General features: G+C 42.2%; 1 protein-coding gene across 9 annotated transcripts in view; it reads left to right on the plus strand.

Annotated features, from left to right (window-relative positions):
- MCTP2 (multiple C2 and transmembrane domain containing 2) overlaps positions 1-18,345 on the plus strand; it is a 161,623-nt gene that overhangs the window by 27,413 nt on the left and 115,865 nt on the right. For 7 of the 9 annotated variants that reach the window (XM_073304233.1, XM_073304239.1, XM_073304236.1 and 4 more), the window contains exons 2-4: positions 2,672-3,214; positions 13,353-13,415; positions 15,221-15,329. In XM_073304233.1, the coding sequence (XP_073160334.1) occupies positions 2,744-3,214; positions 13,353-13,415; positions 15,221-15,329 (643 nt within the window). In that variant the 5' untranslated portion in view covers positions 2,672-2,743. Of the gene's footprint in view, positions 1-2,671; positions 3,240-13,352; positions 13,416-15,220; positions 15,330-18,345 lie in introns of those variants that run through there. The other 2 variants (XM_073304241.1, XM_073304242.1) reach the window with 2 other exon arrangements.

Below are 18,345 nucleotides of genomic sequence, written 5' to 3' on the forward strand. Positions count from 1 at the left end.
GTACAAACAAACGTCTGTACCAGATGACTGGAAGCTAGCTAATGTAACACCAATTTTAAAAAGGGCTCCATGGGTGATCATGGCAATTACAGGCAGGTAAACTTAACTTCAGTACTGGGAAAATTGGTAGAAACAAATGTAAAGAACAGAATTACCAGACATAGATAAACATGATTTGTTGGGGAAGAGTCAACATGGCTTTTGTAAAGGAAAATCATGCTTTACCAATCTGTGAGAATTCTTTTACGGTGTCAACAAGCATGTGGATAAGAGTGATCCAGTCAATATAGAGTACTTGGCTTTCCGGAAAGCCTTTGACAAGGTCCTTCACCAAAGGCTCTTAAGGAAACTAAGTAGTCGTGGGATAAAAGGGAAGATCCTCTCATGGATCATTAACTGCTTAAAAGATAGGAAACAAATGTTGAAGCCTGGAGGAGAAGACAGGGATAGATCATTCCAACTACCCTGTTCTGTACACTACCCCTGAAGCTTTGGTACTGGCCACTGTCAGAGTCAGGATACTGGGCTAGATAGACCATTGGTTTGACCCAGTATGGCATTGCTTATGTTCTTTCAGGCAGGAAAGTGTGCACAGAAGCATTGCATTGCAGTTTTTTTTCTCATGAAAACGTTACCATGCGTCAAATCTTTGTTTACAATATTTACTAAGCCAATCACTCTTCCAGATTACAGTACCTCTGGTTTCAGAGTGGTCACCGTGTTAGTCTGTATCAGCAAAACAACTGAGGAAGCCTTGTGGCACCTCAGAGACTAACAAATTTATTTGGGCATAAGCTTTTGTGGGCTAAAACCCACTTTATCAGATGCATGGAGTGAACAAAACAGAAAGCAGTGTAAATATTACAGCACATGAAAAGATGGGAGTTGTCTTACCAAGTGAGGGGTCAGTGCTAACGAGGCAAATTCAATTAAGGTGGAAGTGGCCTATTCTCAACAGCTGACAAGAAGGGGTGAATATCAAAGGAGGAAAATTACTTTTGTGCTAACGAGGCCAATGCAATCAAGGTGGACATCACCCATTTCCAACAGTTGACAAGAAGATGTGAGTATCTGCAGAGGGGAAAATTACTTTTTGTAGTGACCCATCCACTCCCAGTCTTTATTCAGGCCTAATTTGATGGTGTCCCATTTGCAAATTAATTCCAGTTCTGCAGTTCTTGTTGGAGTCTGTTTTTGAAATTTTTTGTTGTTGAAGAATTTGCTACTTTTAAGTCAGTTATTCAGTGTCCAGGGAGATTGAAGTGTTCTCCTTCCGGTTTGGGATCATCCTTCAGGATAAGTTGTAGATCTCTGATGCGCTAGAGAGGTTTTAGTTGGGCCTGTAGGTGACGGCTAGTGGCATTCTGTTATTTTCTTTGTTGGGCCTGTCCTATAGTAGGTGACTTCTGGGTACTCTTCTGGCTCTTTCAGTCTGTTTCCTCACTTCAGCAGGTGGGTATTGCCTCAAACAACTCTGACATTATAATAAAGAAGGCTGACCAAGGAGGTGCTGTAGTCAGCATGAATAGGTCGGAATATGAACCAGAGAGAGTTGCCTAGCAGCCTGACACCACATTCTACAGCCTGATCCCACTGAGGGCTACCAAAAGAAACTACATCATCTACTCAAGAAACTCCCTGAAGAAGCATAGGAACAAATCTACACAGACACACCCCTAGAACCCCGACCAGGGGTATACTATCTGCTTTCCAGTGCATCAAGGATCTGCAACCTATCCTGAAGGATGACCATCAGGGGCTCGTTCACCTGCACATCTACCAATGTGATATATGCCATCATGTGCCAGGAATACCCCTCTGCCATGTATGTTGGCCAAACCGGACAGTCTCTATGCAAAAGAATAAATGGACACAAATCAGACATCAAGAATTGCAACATTTTAAAAAACCAGTAGGAGAACACTTCAATCTCTCTGGACACTCAATAACAGACTTAAAAGTGGCAAATTCTTCAACAAAAAAACCTTCAAAAACAGACTCCAGTGAGAAATTGCAGAACTGGAATTAATTTGCAAATGGGACACCATTAAATTAGGCCTGAATAAAGACTGGGAGTGGATGGGTCACTACAAAAAGTAATTTTCCCCTCTGCGGATACTCGCACCTTCTTGTCAACTGTTGAAAATGGGCAACGTCCACCTTGATTGCATTGGTCTTGTTAGCACTGACCCCCCCCCACTTGGTAGGCAACTCCCATCTTTTCATGTGCTGTAATATTTATACTGCTTTCTGTGTTGTTCACTCCATGCATCTGATGAAGTGGGTTTTAGCCCACAAAAGCTTATGCCCAAATAAATTTGTTAGTCTCTAAGGTGCCACAAGGACTCCTAGTAACTCTAGCAGTTGTCAAGTTGAATATTTTAATTCATAAAGTTTGATAACCCACAATATCAGGTTTCAGAAAGGGGAAAGAGTGGAAATGGCCCACTTCTGATGATCCTAAAGGAAATGGGCCTCACATAATCTTAACCATCATTCCTTAGTATAGGGCACACTTTCTACTGCTCATTCCCTTCTAATAACACAGTATGCTTTCCTCTTACTTGTTAGAAATGGACTGAAGGTCTGTGGGTGAGACATCATGAGTCATAATCCAGAACTGCTGTTCACTTTAACGATTTGGCTTTTATTCTTCTCACATTCTTTTTAGTGACCTTATGAATTACTGAAGTCCATTCAAAACCAACAATGCCAAGGAGCTGGTGACATCCCTGTTGCAGCTATGGATTTGGATAGATCCTCTGTCTGGGGATCCCTGAAACAGAAAACCAGGCCTTTGTTACAAAACTTCAACATAAAGATGATAAAGAAAAGCTCTAGAAAAATGGTGGCTAGAAGGCAAAGGCATTCCTTGGACCGACGCCTCAGCGTATCTGTGCCCGACATACTGGAGAGTGAGTCTTTCACAGGTGAAGAAACTACTTATTCAGGTTCCCAGGCCCTGTCCACCTTTATCCCCAGCACTCTTTCCAGCTCGGTCATGTCTCTCAAGAGCAGCAGCACTTCTTTGAAACGGGCAGGAGAGGACCTGCAATGGAGACAGCAGGAGGCTGTGCATACGGAGATCAACATAACTGAAACAGAAACGGAAGTCATGTGTGGATCAGAACCCAGGCGGAAATCCAGCATTGACCTCTTAGCATTGCTTCAGAGAGCTCGCCTGAGTGGTGATCTGACAGAAGAAATGACTGAGGTAAGGGGCTTTTGGATAAGCCAGGGTAAGTAACCATGTCAGAGTTTGCATTCTGTCCTTTATCTGGGTTGGTTATGAAGGGATGAAGAAAGGCTAAAAATAAATTTTTAGGTCAGTAAAAATTAACGTATATAACTTGAGAATAAATCCTATTCCAAATTTTCCCTTTCATATACTGGAAAGTTCTAAATGCCACATTGGAACATTGTTCTAGCATCTGGCTTTGGCAAGTGCAGGATACTTTTAAAGGCAAATTTTTGAAGGTTCTCAAAAGAATGATCCCTTGATTCAAAAGTGTTTGAAGGCTTCTGACCTTCAAAATATGTTGCTCTCTGAAACATTTGGTGTAATACTTTCTTTGTTATCATAATATACTGGTTTCATCAGATAGCAAAGACCCACCCAAACCAGATTGAATAGTAGAGTGGGAGGGAGAGCAAGGTAAACTCTGCCTGAAATATGAGCTAACTGAAATAACTCGATGGCGTACAGTGAACTTGTTGGATTCTGCTCAGGAATTTCATTCAAGTTTTCATTACAGGATGATCAATCTGGTTAAAAGCACAGACAAAAGGGTTTTCTAACACTCCCATTTAATACTCATGGAAATGAGAGACTACCACTGACTGCAGGAGGCATGTGAACTTTGTCAGTGTATCTCTGCCAGGGTTATTCAGTCCTGACTAGCATCACCACTTGCCTATGTGTGTGTGTCTTTACAATATGTGTCATTAATACTACTTACTGACCTGTTCCATTGCTGTCCTCCTGCACCATTTAAGCTCCATTTTCTTTTGAGTCAAAGTGGTATTTGCTGTCTACAGTGAGATTCAAATAGAGCGAAGAAACCTGGGCCATACCCGTATCTTGCTAAACAGATGTTTAGTGTAGTGGCTCATGTTTCAAAAGTGGGGGCCGTATTCACACAAGCTGATGCAGAAAGTGTAAAACACACCTCAATGAACCCCTGCCCTCAAGTATCCTATATACCAGGAGGGATTCATCTACAGAAAAAGCTGTTCCTCCTGCCATCCCACTTGCCCCTTTCTGGTGTTTCCTACTCTTGGGGCCTTGTACCCGGGAGTGAATCCCATTGTCCCCGGGAGTGAATCTGGTCTACTGCTCTAGCCTTGGTAGTGACCTCGTCTAGTTACTGGTTTAGTCTAGAATGTGGTTTAGCCCCCATCCAAATGGTTGCCAAGCTTACAGTTAAAAATCATTGTAGCTGACATTGTGACAGTTCCTTAGGGCTGTTCCCTGTCCATTGCCAGGGCGCTAAATGTTCTGCAGCCACAGAATCCAACCCAGGCCACAGAAATGTTCTCCAGAACTTAAGCTTTCAATTTAAAACAAACAAACAAAAAAATCTGTCCCTTATGGTTGCAGAGATAAGTTTCCAAGTGTAAGACAAGTACTAAACCAATGCAGTGCTGTGTTCCTGAAATCTGTCCGTTAAATGATAACTTGGAGAGATGAGAACTACTCCATTTATTGTAAATAACTATATCGTTAGCTGTTTCACTGCTGTTCATTCTAGCCGAAACATCCAGTCCCACAATCCCAAATAGTGACAAAATCCCTGATTTTTCCCTGATGTAGATATCACAATTTAGGGGTGGTTTACATTAGAGAAGTTGGGGAAATGGTATAACCAAGACATTTTATAATTGCACTATAAAGTTGTAATGACTTCTGATATATATGAGGGATATATTTACTGTTCTAACTGAATAGTGAGTTCTAAAATGCCTAACCTGTCCTGGCTGGAGTAATTATCATTATTACTTTTATTATCATATTGTACTTTGTACTACTTTAAATAATGACAATCAAATAATAATATTTTCCTACAATGTAACTTTAGCTTGTACTAACTTTAGCAGTGCCAGTTTAAAAGTCCATTAGCTAACACATAACTTTAGACACTGGGCAGATGAAGGTCACTTATTTTCAAATGTATTTTTAGTTCTATCTGTAAAATAACTTAAAATTTGCATGAAAATAAATGTAGTTCCAACTATGATACCAATAACAATTATGTGAGTCACATACATGATTGTGATCAGTAAACATAAATGCCAAAATAATTTAGAAAAATAAATTCCCTTTCTTCATAAACAAGAAAAAAACTTAATCACATATGTTAAAATTATGTTTTTAGTTTAAGACAATTGACTAAAATAGAGTAGATAATGGGAATAATACAGAGTGTGTCTGTTAGAGAAAGTAAGCAGATTTTATTAATGTTTGTTTATCTGTACTAAAGATAGTGTACAAAGTATCAAACTTGTGTTTCTGATATCTGTGTTAAAGCTCTAGAACTGATACCTCAAGGTTTGGGATTGGGAATAACTTGCTGTATTATCTCCTTTTTGTTCTAAATTTACATATAAACTTTAAACATGGCTTTAATTGGAGTTTGTATATATATATTTTTTTCTTTATATAACAATTAAATACAGTGCTCCTGTCAGCTAATTCCTAAATTATTATCGGCAAAAACCCTAGAGTTTTCAGGTGCCCAAGTAGTCCATGGAATCATGGCTAAAGTTTCCTCCGAGCCCCCCTGTCATAAATATAAAGGGAAGGGTAACCACCTTTCTGTATACAGAACTATAAAATCCCTCCTGGCCAGAGGCAAAACCCTTTCACCTGTAAAGGGTTAAGAAGCTAAGATAACCTCGCTGGCACCTGACCAAAATGACCAATGAGGAGAGAAGATACTTTCAAAGCTAGGGAGCAGGGGTGGGGGGGGAGGAAACAAAGGGTCGGTCTGTCTGTCTGTGTGATGCTTTTGCTGGGAACAGATCAGAAATGCAACTCAGAACTCCTGTAAAAAGTTAGTAAGTAATCTAGCTAGAAATGCGTTATATTTCTTTTGTTTAATGGCTGGTAAAATAGCTGTGCTGAATGGAATGTATATTCCAGTTTTTGTGTCTTTTTGTAACTTAAGGTTTTGCCTAGAGGGATTCTCTACATTTTGAATCTGATTACCCTGTAAGGTATTTACCATCCTGATTTTACAGAGGTGATTCTTTTACCTTTTCTTTAAAGAAAAGTCTTCTTTTAAGAACCTGATTGCTTTTTCATTGTTCTTAAGATCCAAGGGTTTGGGTCTGTGTTCACCTGTACAAATTGGTGAGGATTTTTATCAAGCCTTCCCCAGGAAAGGGGGTGTAGGGCTTGGGGGGGATATTTTTGGGGGAAGACGTCTCCAAGTAGGCTCTTTTCTGTTCTTTGTTTAACACGCTTGGTGGTGGCAGCATAGGGTTCAAAGACAAGGCAAAGTCTGTACCTTGAGGAAGTTTTTAACCTAAGCTGGTAAGAATAAGCTTAGGGGGTCTTTCATGCAGGTCCCCACATCTGTACCCTAGAGTTCAGAGTGGGGAAGGAACCCCAAAATCTGAAATGGTGCTCCGGGTGAGCCAGGAGTGGCCAGAGGGCTGCAACAGGGCCACGGGATCTGGTAAGATGCAACCCCAGTGTGATGGTGCAAAGCCTGCCTTGAGGCACATGCTGAGCATCAGGCACCACAAGTCACAGCAGTGGCGCAGAAGGGTGGCAATATACCATATACCACGCCACACTTATTATATGCCGCCACTGCTGGCGGTGGTGTTGCCTTCAGAGCTGGGTGCCCGGCTAGTACCCGCCAATATCAGGCTGCCCTGCCAGTGATTAATTTGTGCCAGGGCTGAGCTCTGGCATCTCTTTTTCATTTCAAATTAAACACTGGGGGAGGCAGTGGGGCCCAGAGGCGATGGGGTGGGGGGGAATCCCAGGGAGACCAAGGGGCCAGGATTGATGGGGGGGCACCAAAATAAAAGCTTGCCCAGGGTGCCATTTTCCCTAAGGCCAGCCCTATTCTTATGCTCTAAAACAGGGGTGGGGAATCTTTTTTTCTATCAGGGGCCATTGACACCCAGAAAAAATCGGGCCTCACACAAACAGAAAGCGAGGGTCTGATCCAAAGCCAAAGTCTTTGACTACCCCAGTCTTTGGATCAGATGCTGTGATGCAGTTCTCACCATAAATCAGCCCTACCATCCCCTGGTGCTGTCGTGTGGTCTTCTCTGAATTTCCCCCGGTTTGTCAGTATATTTCTGTGGGGCCCAGAACCAAGTGCAGGATCCCTGGGAGCATGGGGGAGGGTTCCTCCCCAGAACTGGACTGAGGGGGCTGTCCTCTCCCTGTTTTGGGGTGGGTGGCCCAGTGGCATAGCCAGGACGGGACACTTGGGTGGGCCCTGACTTTTGGTGGGTGGGAAATGATGGGGGGGGGGCAGGAGGAGGGTTTGGGGCTGCCTCCCACCCACCCCTCCAGGCTTCCTTGCAAGGGGCGATGGACACTCTGGGCAGGGGCTCCCCAGGGCCCCAGGCGCTCACCCAGCTCTGAGAAGAGACGCTGCTCTCCAGCAGCAACGGCTCCCTCCCACCACCCTGCACCGGGCCTGACTCCCCAAGGGCAGGTCTACCTTTTTTGAGCATTCTTCTGTTGCTGATGGGTCACCCACTTGCTCGCCCACCTGCCACTGGGTCAAGGGAGCATGCTCAGGAGCCCCAGCCAGTTGGGGCCCCCAGAAAAATGGGTGCCCCCACCTGCTCTGACCCCCCTGCCCGGTGCTTCTGCCGGGGAATGGGGTCAGGGCACGCGGGGTCTTGCCTCAACCCCACTCATTCAGGCATTTCAGAGTTGCTGCAAAAAAAGAAAAAAGGCACCCAGTCTATAAAATTATGTATCTCTTACTATGATCAAAGAGAAAAGGAGCTGCTAGAAAAGCATTCTCTGAGTACCCCCCTGCTTTGGAATTTGCTGCCCTGTCTTGGTGACCTTCAGAAGACCTTGCAAGGCTCCTCTTTTCTCTAGGTCTTTTGAAAACTGAAGTGTTGCTAGAGAGATGATATTTGGGGGAGAATGGATGATTCTTCAGTGTGAATTTTCTTTTGCTTGGGGGCTAGCCATCTATTGTCGCTATCTGGTGGTGGTTCTGTGTGTTATGTCTTACCCTTTTAAATAAATGTCAGTAGTGCCTACAGCCTGGCTAAAGTGCCTTTTTAAGTTTTCCATAATATATAATGAATATTTTTATCCTTGCATTTTGGGCACCCAATATTTACCAGTGAATGGATCACAGAAGTGTTTCCTCTGTGTGTCTTATTTTGTTAGCTTATTTAAAATGGTAAATGAAACAAAATACTGGGCTCCATCCTGCTGTCATTCACTCCATTGTAGTAATTTCAGGGACTGCAGTGGAGTGACTCTGGATTTACACCAGTTTAAATGACAGCAGAATTTGGCCTAATGCAAGGAGGATAGGCTTTGATGAGTGATCACATTTATTAGGTGCCCGCTGAAATGTCGTTATACTCATTATACACTTGAGAAGGGTGGCAGTTTGACAACCCTAAAGATGGAAGGCCAGTTTATCCACGGAACAGGTATATCACAAGCAGCAGCAGCCGTGTAGCCTTCCTGCACACACCAGTGTCCCTCAATTCTGATTTGGAGGGATGACCTCTAAGGATGAAAGAGAAGCTTGAGTTTAATAACCCATTTAATCACTGGCCTCTCTGCTGAGACACCCACAAGGGTGCCAATTAATGCAGTTGTTGGGGTTTCTTTTGAGACATGGATACTTTGGCATGGTAAATGGACTAAGACCACCAAGTCATAACTAGTAACAACTTTACAGTAGGTCACTAACGACCTGGGTCCTATCCCATTGCCTGCTTGTATCTCAACTGTCCCTCCAGATAAGGTCAGAGAAGATGGAGAGTGTAAGCTCTTTGGGGATAGGGACTGTCTTGCTGTGTGTCTCTACAGCAACAAGCACAGTAGGACTTCAATCCTGATTAGGGCCTCTGGATACTACCAGAATACAAATAACAATGATAGAGGGAAAATCTCTTCCTACATTTGAGCAGGAATTGGACAGCGCTTTATATTCTGGTTTATAAGGTGAATGACTAAGAAACATTAGCTATGTGAATGATGCTGATTTTACAGTTCAAGTATAGGAGGTCACAGGCCCACCGACAGCAATTCTGGGCCCCAGGGTAATTGCCCCCTTTGCCCCCCCCCCCATCAGCAGGCCTGGGAGGTCAAATTCTGCAAACCTTATTTGGGCAAAATTCTCCTTGTGACCTTGAGCACCTGATTTAACAGAAGTTTTCTCTGTTCCAGATTTGGCTCCCTATGTATCTCTTCTCATTTTGCACTTTCAGTCTAAATCCTTAAAAAATAAAAAAAAATGAATTCTCCAAGCTGTGAACCTGAGTCTCTCTTACCTCAGTGTAACTCCATTGACTTCAAAGAAGTTGCTCCTGGCTTCACTATTGATCAGATCAGAATCAGGGTTTGCATATCTCCTATTGCATATCTCCTATTGGGACATTCTGACCAAATGAAATTTGGACCAAAAATGTAAATATGAAAATTTTCATGACTTTTCCCCATTTCTGTTAACCTCTTTATATATAATAAAAAAAATTCCATTTTGGAAAAAAAGACTAAATATTGATGTTGCTCAATTTTAATTGCAAAAACTAACTTAGCTGCATTGTTGTTGTATAACACCAAGGAGTCAATGCCATGTTTTTAGGCATGCATATTCAAGAGTCTCAGTGAAATTAGATTTACTAGAATAATAGGACTATATGGAAACCAAATTATAACTAGTTTCATTATCTGAAAACTATAACTTTGTTCCAAAGATAGGATGCAAAATGTACGAGGAAAAAATAAAGGTTGACTTAATAATTTTTGGGGTAAGTGGTTTATCATAAATGGTATGCAGGTAGCAAAGAGACAAATATTTTTCATTTCACTTTTCTGCAATGTTCTTTGCTCTTCCATTTATGCAGTTTATAGCAAAGATGTAGAGCCAGACTATTATCAGTACAGTTGATGGTACTTGACAGAAATTCCTTAAAAGCCTCAGACTGCTAGAAATACTCTGTTTAAGGCAACACAATTGAGATTTTACGCACGCTAGTCAGAAAATTCAAAATTAAAGGTCCCCAAGCAACTGTAACTCAGCCGTTTCGTGTAGAGAGTCTATGTTGCATTATCTGATGATAATTTTGCTGAGTTTAATATGTGTTTGCAATGTGGCCAAGTTATGGTTATAGTGGGAACCATAACTTTAAATTTCCTGCCTATCATGCAGATAAAATGTCAGTTGTAATGTGGCATTAATGTAGTTTTTTCAATGCAATTTATTTTTTGAAAATTAAAAAAGAAAACTGAAGTGATTTAAGTTTTGAAGTATAAATACATTTGCATTTATTCAGAGTATTAATGTCTGTATGACTGAAAGGTGCCTGGGGCAGGAGCTAGTCTTTTTATTATGTTTGTACAGTGCTTAACACAACAGGGCCCTGATCGTGCCTCTATGCTCCATCAACATGCAAATAATAAATAATGATGACAGCACTTGAAAACTGATTTCTGGGCTGTGTGTGTGTGTGTGAGTGAGTGAGCGAGAGAGAGAGAGAATTCTGGGTCGTTTGTGTGTGTGTGTGTGTGGTGTGTTTAGGAGAGGGATATCATCCTTCTTAGCATTAATCTATGCTGAAATTCTGACCAATGTGATCATCCTGTATGAAACCAGTACAGCTGCCCTCTATGTTATGCCTCATAAGAGCAGAAGAAATCTGAGCAGGGACCTGTACCAGTGGCCATAGTGTTATCTGGGGTATCCTGACCCAGATGTCCACTTTTACCCCTACAAATAGCCTATCCATGGCTCAATGTATGAAGTCAGAAGCAGCGGAAGCCTGCTAAAAGTGTGTGTGTGTGGGGGGCCCACTGGTGCCTGAACTATGGCCCCTCCGCCATACTGCCCCTTCCCCTGAGGCCCTTCTCCCCAAGCCCTTGCCCCAGCACTGCCTTTTCCCCCAAGGCCCCGCTCTCCTCACCCCATCACTTGTCCTTATGGCTGGTAAAAAGTGATGGGGCCATGGACCCGTGGCCCCCCCCCCCGGGTTCCAGCGCCCCTGCATGGAGTACTCCTAAGGTGTGTTTACACGGCACACCACTGGCGGCGGCATGTAAGGTACATGTCGCTACCTGCCTCAGTGAAAGCAGGCTGCATCCACATTGCAATATGTAGCTACATGTGACCGCTGGGAAAGTCTCTGGCAGGGAGGAGGCAGCAGGGTAGAGGCACCATAAGCAGGGAGCTGCCAGCACCTCTTCCCACTACCTCCCCTCTGCTAGAGCCTTTCCCAGCTGTGGGAGTCTTTTCTTGCAGTGGAGAAAGGCTGAGCAGCTGCCCACCCATGGAGCCTTTCCCCTCTGCCTACCCCCTGCCAGGGGCTTTCCCTGCTGCCGGAGCCTGGAAAAGGTTCTGGTGGCAGACAGGCAGCGGGATGCTACACTGCTAAAAACAGCAGTGTAGACGGGGGATGCACTGCTTGGATGTGTGTAGAGCTGTATAAGGTACGTACTCTAAGGTGCTATTTATACACTGCACACCCCCAAGCACAGGTAAGCGCTCTACACGCGGTCGTAAGATTTGTGCAGTGTTGACTTACCCATTAAACACTTGCAGATGCAAACTCTAGGGTTTGGAGGAGTCAAGCTTTGGCTGCAGAGGTTGCACCCTGTCCTTCCCTCCATGCCACCTCTTTTCCCATCTGCGCAGAAGGACCAGACCGCATTTTATTCAATCATAAAAGAAAATGGCGCAGAACGTGTTTTCTTTTTCCCCCCCCATCTCCTTGACCACCGTTGTCTCATTCATGAGGGAAACATGTTTTACCAAGTTAAAGATTGAAGAGTTATGTACATCACATGCCAAGTTTGAAGTTTTAAAATTTAAATGGCGGCATTATTTGAATTTCTAAGATTTTAGTTTGATTTCTTCTTTCTCCCTCCCCAAGCTTAGAGATCTCCAAACTAAAATACACAGTGAGATATTACAAAGATTTCCCCATTAAAAAACTATGCCTTTGGATTGAGAAGGTGAGTTAGAAATTTCAACCTGAAGTGTCGTTTCCCTTCCCCTTATCTCTAGTATGCTGTTGCTCCTGCTTTTTTTTTTTAAGCACCTGGAATTGGGACAGTGACAAAAAATATCTTGTCATCCATAAGTATAGCATCGCTAGGACAGTGTTGGAATGCAGAGTGGGAATTCACTAAATTGGTGGAAGTGTAACAATTTCTCAGTCTCTACCCCTCGTCCACACAGTCATCAGCAGGGTTTGAACCAGGAATCTTCATTACTGAAAGCATGGGCCTCTACCATTTGAGCAGAAGAGCTAATTCCAATAGCTGGAAGAACTAGAAGGCTCTTCTTTTCTGTGTGGACCAGCCACTAGAGAGTGAGGATAGCAATATACCATGTGACGTGTTTGTGTTAGGCCTGATCCACACCCAACTAGTGCCAATGCAAGTCTGTCAATTATAGCTATTCTGATACAGCCGCTAGTGTGGATGCAGTTGTACCAGGGTAAAGGTATCTTGTATTAGCATAGTTCATACTCCTTCTTACTTGTGAATAAGCTATGCTGGTATAAATACATTTATACCCGTATAACTGGGTTCATATTAGAAGGGTTGTACCACTTTAACTATACCAGTATAGCTAACTATACCAGTATCGCTAAAGTGGTACAACTTTTATGTGTAGATGAGGTCTTCTAAGCAGAGTTTGTGGTAAAATGGGAGAGCAGTACACAGTGAGTCTTTCAAGTGTCTGAGTGCCTTCATCTCCAACTGGCACCGATAGGAAGTTAGGAGTATTCAGCCCTTCCCATGTTCGGGGCCCAAATGAATGTTTTGTGGCAAAGGATATCTGTACTATGAGCCTCACACTTGAAACTGGCTCACCTTTCCAAACCCTGCCTCCATGCCAATGAAGATGTATTTTACAGTCACTTCCACAGAAGCACTAATTTATCAACTGTTTTTAATGCTACATTTAAGCACGCATAGTTGTTTAGATTTTTGGTTTACTGCCTGCTCCCTCCCACATCTGAAAAGGCAGAGAGCTGTTTAGTTTTAAGGGCATCTATATGTTTGATTCATATTAAATGGAGTATTAAGACCTGAGAATATTTGTTGTGGTAGGTGAGGGGAATCCCGATATTTCTTTTGCTTATTTGATCATCTTTTACATTTTTGTTTTTAACAGCATCCATGTGAAGGGATAGATCTGGAATCTTCAATGTCCTCTCAACTTTTTGATGAACAAATAGTAAGTTTATGGGTTTGAAATGTTTTGAATCCTGAGCAGACTATCTGGGAAAATGGGGGTTAAATTTAGATTTGGGTTCAGCTCCTTACAGATAAAGGGAATACTGTACATCTGAATCTTCAACTTCCTTAAAATATTTTGTTTTGTTTTTTTTGGTGTGTGGGAAGGGGAGGGTGAAGTGGTGTGAGACAATCACATGTCAAAAGAACTGAGGTACTCTAGAAAACAACATCATTTTCAAATGAGATTTCACATACAAGCTGCCACATTTTTCAAATACTTTTCAAAAGAAAGGGTTGGATACAAAAGAGCCTTCCAACTGTATTGCTTAGAGAAAAATCTGGTCCTAACAAATTGTTTGTTTTGGAGAAATGTGCTGCAAAAAGCACCAGGGTATGTATTCAACTACTTGGAAGATGTAGGAAAAACTTGGAGTGGATTTTGGGACTGAGGGATATTATTTGAATATGGGGGTAGAGCCATTGCAATGTTTATTTGGGCTCAAGCTTTTACTATTGAGTTCACCTTTCATCATCCTCCAGGCAGTCTAAAGCAAACCGGGTTATGACACATGCTGGCCATGTTAAAAAGGCATTGTTAACGTACACACACGCTCAGTGGGCGCAATGTGTATTTGCAAAATTTGGATTCAACTCTGGGACTTTTACCATTAACATCCTGAACTTCATTATCTTCCTCCATAATGGTGATATAAATCAGATGTTTTATCTGAAGATACAGTCGGGATGATGATGATGGTTTATATTATGGCAACATCTAGAGTTCCCAACCAAGATCAGGGCCCCATTGTGATAAATGCTGCACAAATACATAGGGAAAGACTGTAAAATATTAGATACCTTAATCTAAATAACATGTCCAGAGAAATGTTATATATTGGCAATGAACATATCTGAGTGGAGATGAATGTAAAAAGTACAAGAAAGTAGGAGGAAAAGAACATAATTTTATGTTACTCTGACTTGGAAATCTCAATATGGACATAACCAGCGTACAATGCATATCTACAGTATTATTTGTCATTCTCGCTTATGGCCCATCCTTTATATTACCCCTTTTCTATCTCTTGTGCATGTCTGTGATGTTGTTCTGGTTACCATTATTTGCATTATGTGTTTGTTATAATTACTACTAAAGCTGGCTGCAATTCGGGATTTCTAGTTCATAGGAATTTTCAGTATTTCGAAATTTCCTGCAGACCAGAAATTCCAAAAGGATTTGGCTTCAGAAGCTCAGAAACATGTTGTTTCAAAATGAATTATGCTTCCAGACCAAGGCAGCTGCTGTCTGAAATTGACAATAAATAATTGGTCTGCTGCTGAGGCAGCCTGCATGGCAGGGCTGCTTTGGAGCTGTGGACACTAGAAGCCCCAAAGTCTTAAGCAGGCTGCCGGGAAAGGTTTCTTTTGGAACTCTGCCTGTGATTTGATAAAAGTTCATCAAACTCAAGATGTTTCTGGAAAATAATTTTCAGGTTAGCCGAATCAGCGTTTTCCAACAAAGCTCTGTCTTGTTGGAAATTCCCGACCAGCAATATTTATGATTAAAATGAAGAAAATAGGTAATTCTGACACAGGCTTTAAAACAAAGCCTTTGAAAGTTGGCTTGTGTGTGAGTGCGTGCGCATGTGCCAAGACATGCGTAACCAGGATTCCTCTTGCATAAGGAGAGGAAATGAGGCCTGTGAATTTCAAGTCACTCCAGAAATAGAAAGCATGTTTTTGTGTGTGAGCTGAGCTGTATAGATGGTGAAACTGATGACTGGCTTCTTTGCCTTGCCACAGCCTCTTGAGGAAGGAAATGACTGTTTGAGCAGCTTATCAAGCTCCTTTGCTTACCTACTGACAATACACCTGAAAGAAGGCCGGAACCTGGTCATTAGGGATCGCTGCGGTGAGTCTGCCTTTTGATGTACAGCAGATAACTCTCTTTTGGGGGAAAAAAAAACCCAAGAACAAACTACGGTCCTGATTCTCCCTTCACTTTCTTTCCAAACCAGTCTAACTCAATTGGCTTCTCACTTACTCTGGTGTCAATCAGGGGAGAATCAGGCACTACTTCTGTCTGCCAGCCTCCAGTCTGCCAGTCAAAATGTTAAATTTCCTGTCATATAATCACCCTAGGTACACAAGGGAGGGGATGGGCAGATATATATTGCTGCTTTTCCCAGGTCTGAGAATTATACACGTTGCAACGTGACCTTGTAAAGCACATGCTTTCCTCCTACTGCTGGCAAAAGACCCAGTTCAATTCTAGTTTACTTAAAGGAAACCAAAGGATGTTTTGAAATCCAGTGGGTGGTAGTGAAGGGGAAGACCAACAGCTTTGTGATTTCAAGGATGGTGTCTAAAATGTGTGTTTTATAGGGAGGAAGTTAGTAAAGATCTTGAAACTTGAGGGCTGCAACGTAGGGAGCGTTCACTTCTGAGGGTAGGGATTATGTAGTTTCACCTAATAAGGCCTGGGGTGTATGTTTTATGGCTTAGTGAAAGGAAGGTCAGAAAGACATTGAGGAAATGAGTTAATCAGTGGGACATTATTCAAATATTATGGAAAATGTTTGAATTTAGGTCGCTGCTGGCTTGAGAGAGTAGCACGTAGTCCTTGACTGTATGCAGGAGCATTTCCTTTAAGAGCTTAGACCTGGGTCTCTTTGCCTCTCCAGAAATACAATTACTAGTGTTAATTATAACACTCTGTCCATGGAGAAACCTCTGAATACTTTTACATTGCAAACGTGTAAGCACTTTCTCTCTTGAAACTGAGCAATAGGGCAAAAGTACACGAGTAACAGGATAAGCATGGACCTGTTATAAAGATGTATTTGCTTTCTTATAATGGGCCCTGGCTTGTTGGGCTCCTTTCTGATTACTAGATGCATTGTTTTTTCTACACTATATTTTACTGTCCTAGCCAGACGGTAAGCTCCTTGCCAGGGACTGTTTCTTTCTCTGGCCAGCTCCTAACATTCTGAAGATATTAATAAATAGATGTTATGTAGTCTAAATCCTTTACTTTTTAAACAGAACTGCTCTTTGTTGAAGTGTTTTCTGACAGGACAGCATGTCACCAGGTTCACTAGAAATCATATATGTCAGAACAAGTCTTGCTGTTGGATGGCTCTGTGGAAAGGACTCTCTACTTGCTACAAATGAGCAACTTGGGCAGAGGAATGTTTCCCTAGAAGAGAGAAGGCAGTCTTAATCTCACATTGTATTTGCTGTGTCTTAGGTGAGGCACTGCGCAATTCAGCTCAGTGTAATGTGACAACACAAAGACAATCCAGGGCAAGATGGATTATTGTTGGTTTGTTGGTTTAGCGAGGGCGTGCATGGGGAGATGTGCAATCCACTAAAATTCCTCCTGTATTTGCATACAGAGAAGTACAAAACGAGTGTCTGCCAATCGGGCCATCTATCTTCACATTGCTATAATATCTATATACAAACCCTCGACTTTAAAAGCACAGTTATGATCAGACTTTTGCCATTGTGGTGCTTTTGACTCTCAGGTTTTTCTTCTTGAGAAATTTAGCTGGGCTAATCTGCAGCCATCTGTGTTAGGGTAACAGATGGGTTTTGAAATGTATTCTTAAAGGTGGAAAGTCCTGGGTTCATCCTACCCTCCAGTAATGGGGGAATTTAATAGCTAAAGGCCTGATGCTAAGAGTGCCCTGCCACTGAGTCTGACTGTTGATCTGTCAGCCCATAAAGTCTTGGTAGGACACCGTGTCATCGGAGTTGCAAAGAGGCAATCCCTGAAATAGCTATGGCCCTACTCTAAGATGGAGCTCTAGTATTTGATAAGGAGCCAGTGTATGGCACGGTACATTTTTTGATGTGCTCTCACTGGCCTTTTTTACCTAGAAAGTGGGTTGCTCTGCCCCATGCTGTAAGTATATGCTTCTGTCTAGGTAAAAGAATGCAACCTATTAAATTAGACAGAGTAAATATTCAGGGTCATTCCACTTTTATTGACAAAGAATACAATGTAAGTTACTGGGCACCTGAAAATGTCCAGTTAGGAAATGGATCAGTCTGAATGTGAAATCCATTAAATGTCTTAAAAAACAATGTAATAAACTTCAGCCAGTTTGGTTATATTGGAATGGATGTGGGAAGCTTCAAAAAGATTTCAGTGCATTTATTACTCCTCAGGCTTTCCTGATTGCTCTGGCAAAGATTTCAAGTTACCACTCTGTGCATGTGGAAAAGCTTATTTGCATGTGTGTAGATAGGTAGTTCTGAATATAGTTACCTGGTTCATATCTGCACATGGATCACTGGGGGGTTTTCCTTCTAAGAGACCTCCTGAAAATGTGAAGCTTTCAGATTTATTTATTATTTTTGCCCCCAGAGTGCCAGCTGATGCTCCTGAAAAGTTTGGGAACCAGAAACCTACCCAGCTAACTAAGCAGTGCAGTTAAACACGGCTATCAGACGGGTTTAAAACCCACAACCCTAGCTGCTTTACTCATGTGGTGGCATATTGCTATAAGCAAATAAGTATTTTGGTTCTGTAGGTCTTCTGGGACTCTTGTAAGCAGGGTTGGTGCATTTCATTGGGATTTTACATTGTTTGTTGGCCTGGAAATGCTCTTAACTTACAAAAAAAGTGCAGATAAGCATCATCTGGCAAATTGCAGCAATGTTGTGCTGTATAGCAGTCACAGTGGAGAGTATGTCAGAGGCATTCGTATGTTAAGAATACCCAATATGACTGTACCACTCAGGGGTTTGCTCATATTTGAGATCCTATTGCAAATCTAGGGGTAAATTCCTTTCCAGTGACACAAGATGAGCTTCAGCCTAAGATTTCTTGTCTGTTACACAGGGATGGTCATATGAGAGAGAATAGTATGTCATACACAGAAAACCCAAGATATATAAAGCTGTTAATATTAAATCAA

The sequence above is a fragment of the Lepidochelys kempii genome, chromosome 10 (assembly GCF_965140265.1).
Source record: "Lepidochelys kempii isolate rLepKem1 chromosome 10, rLepKem1.hap2, whole genome shotgun sequence".
Classification (NCBI taxonomy): Eukaryota; Metazoa; Chordata; order Testudines; family Cheloniidae; genus Lepidochelys; species Lepidochelys kempii.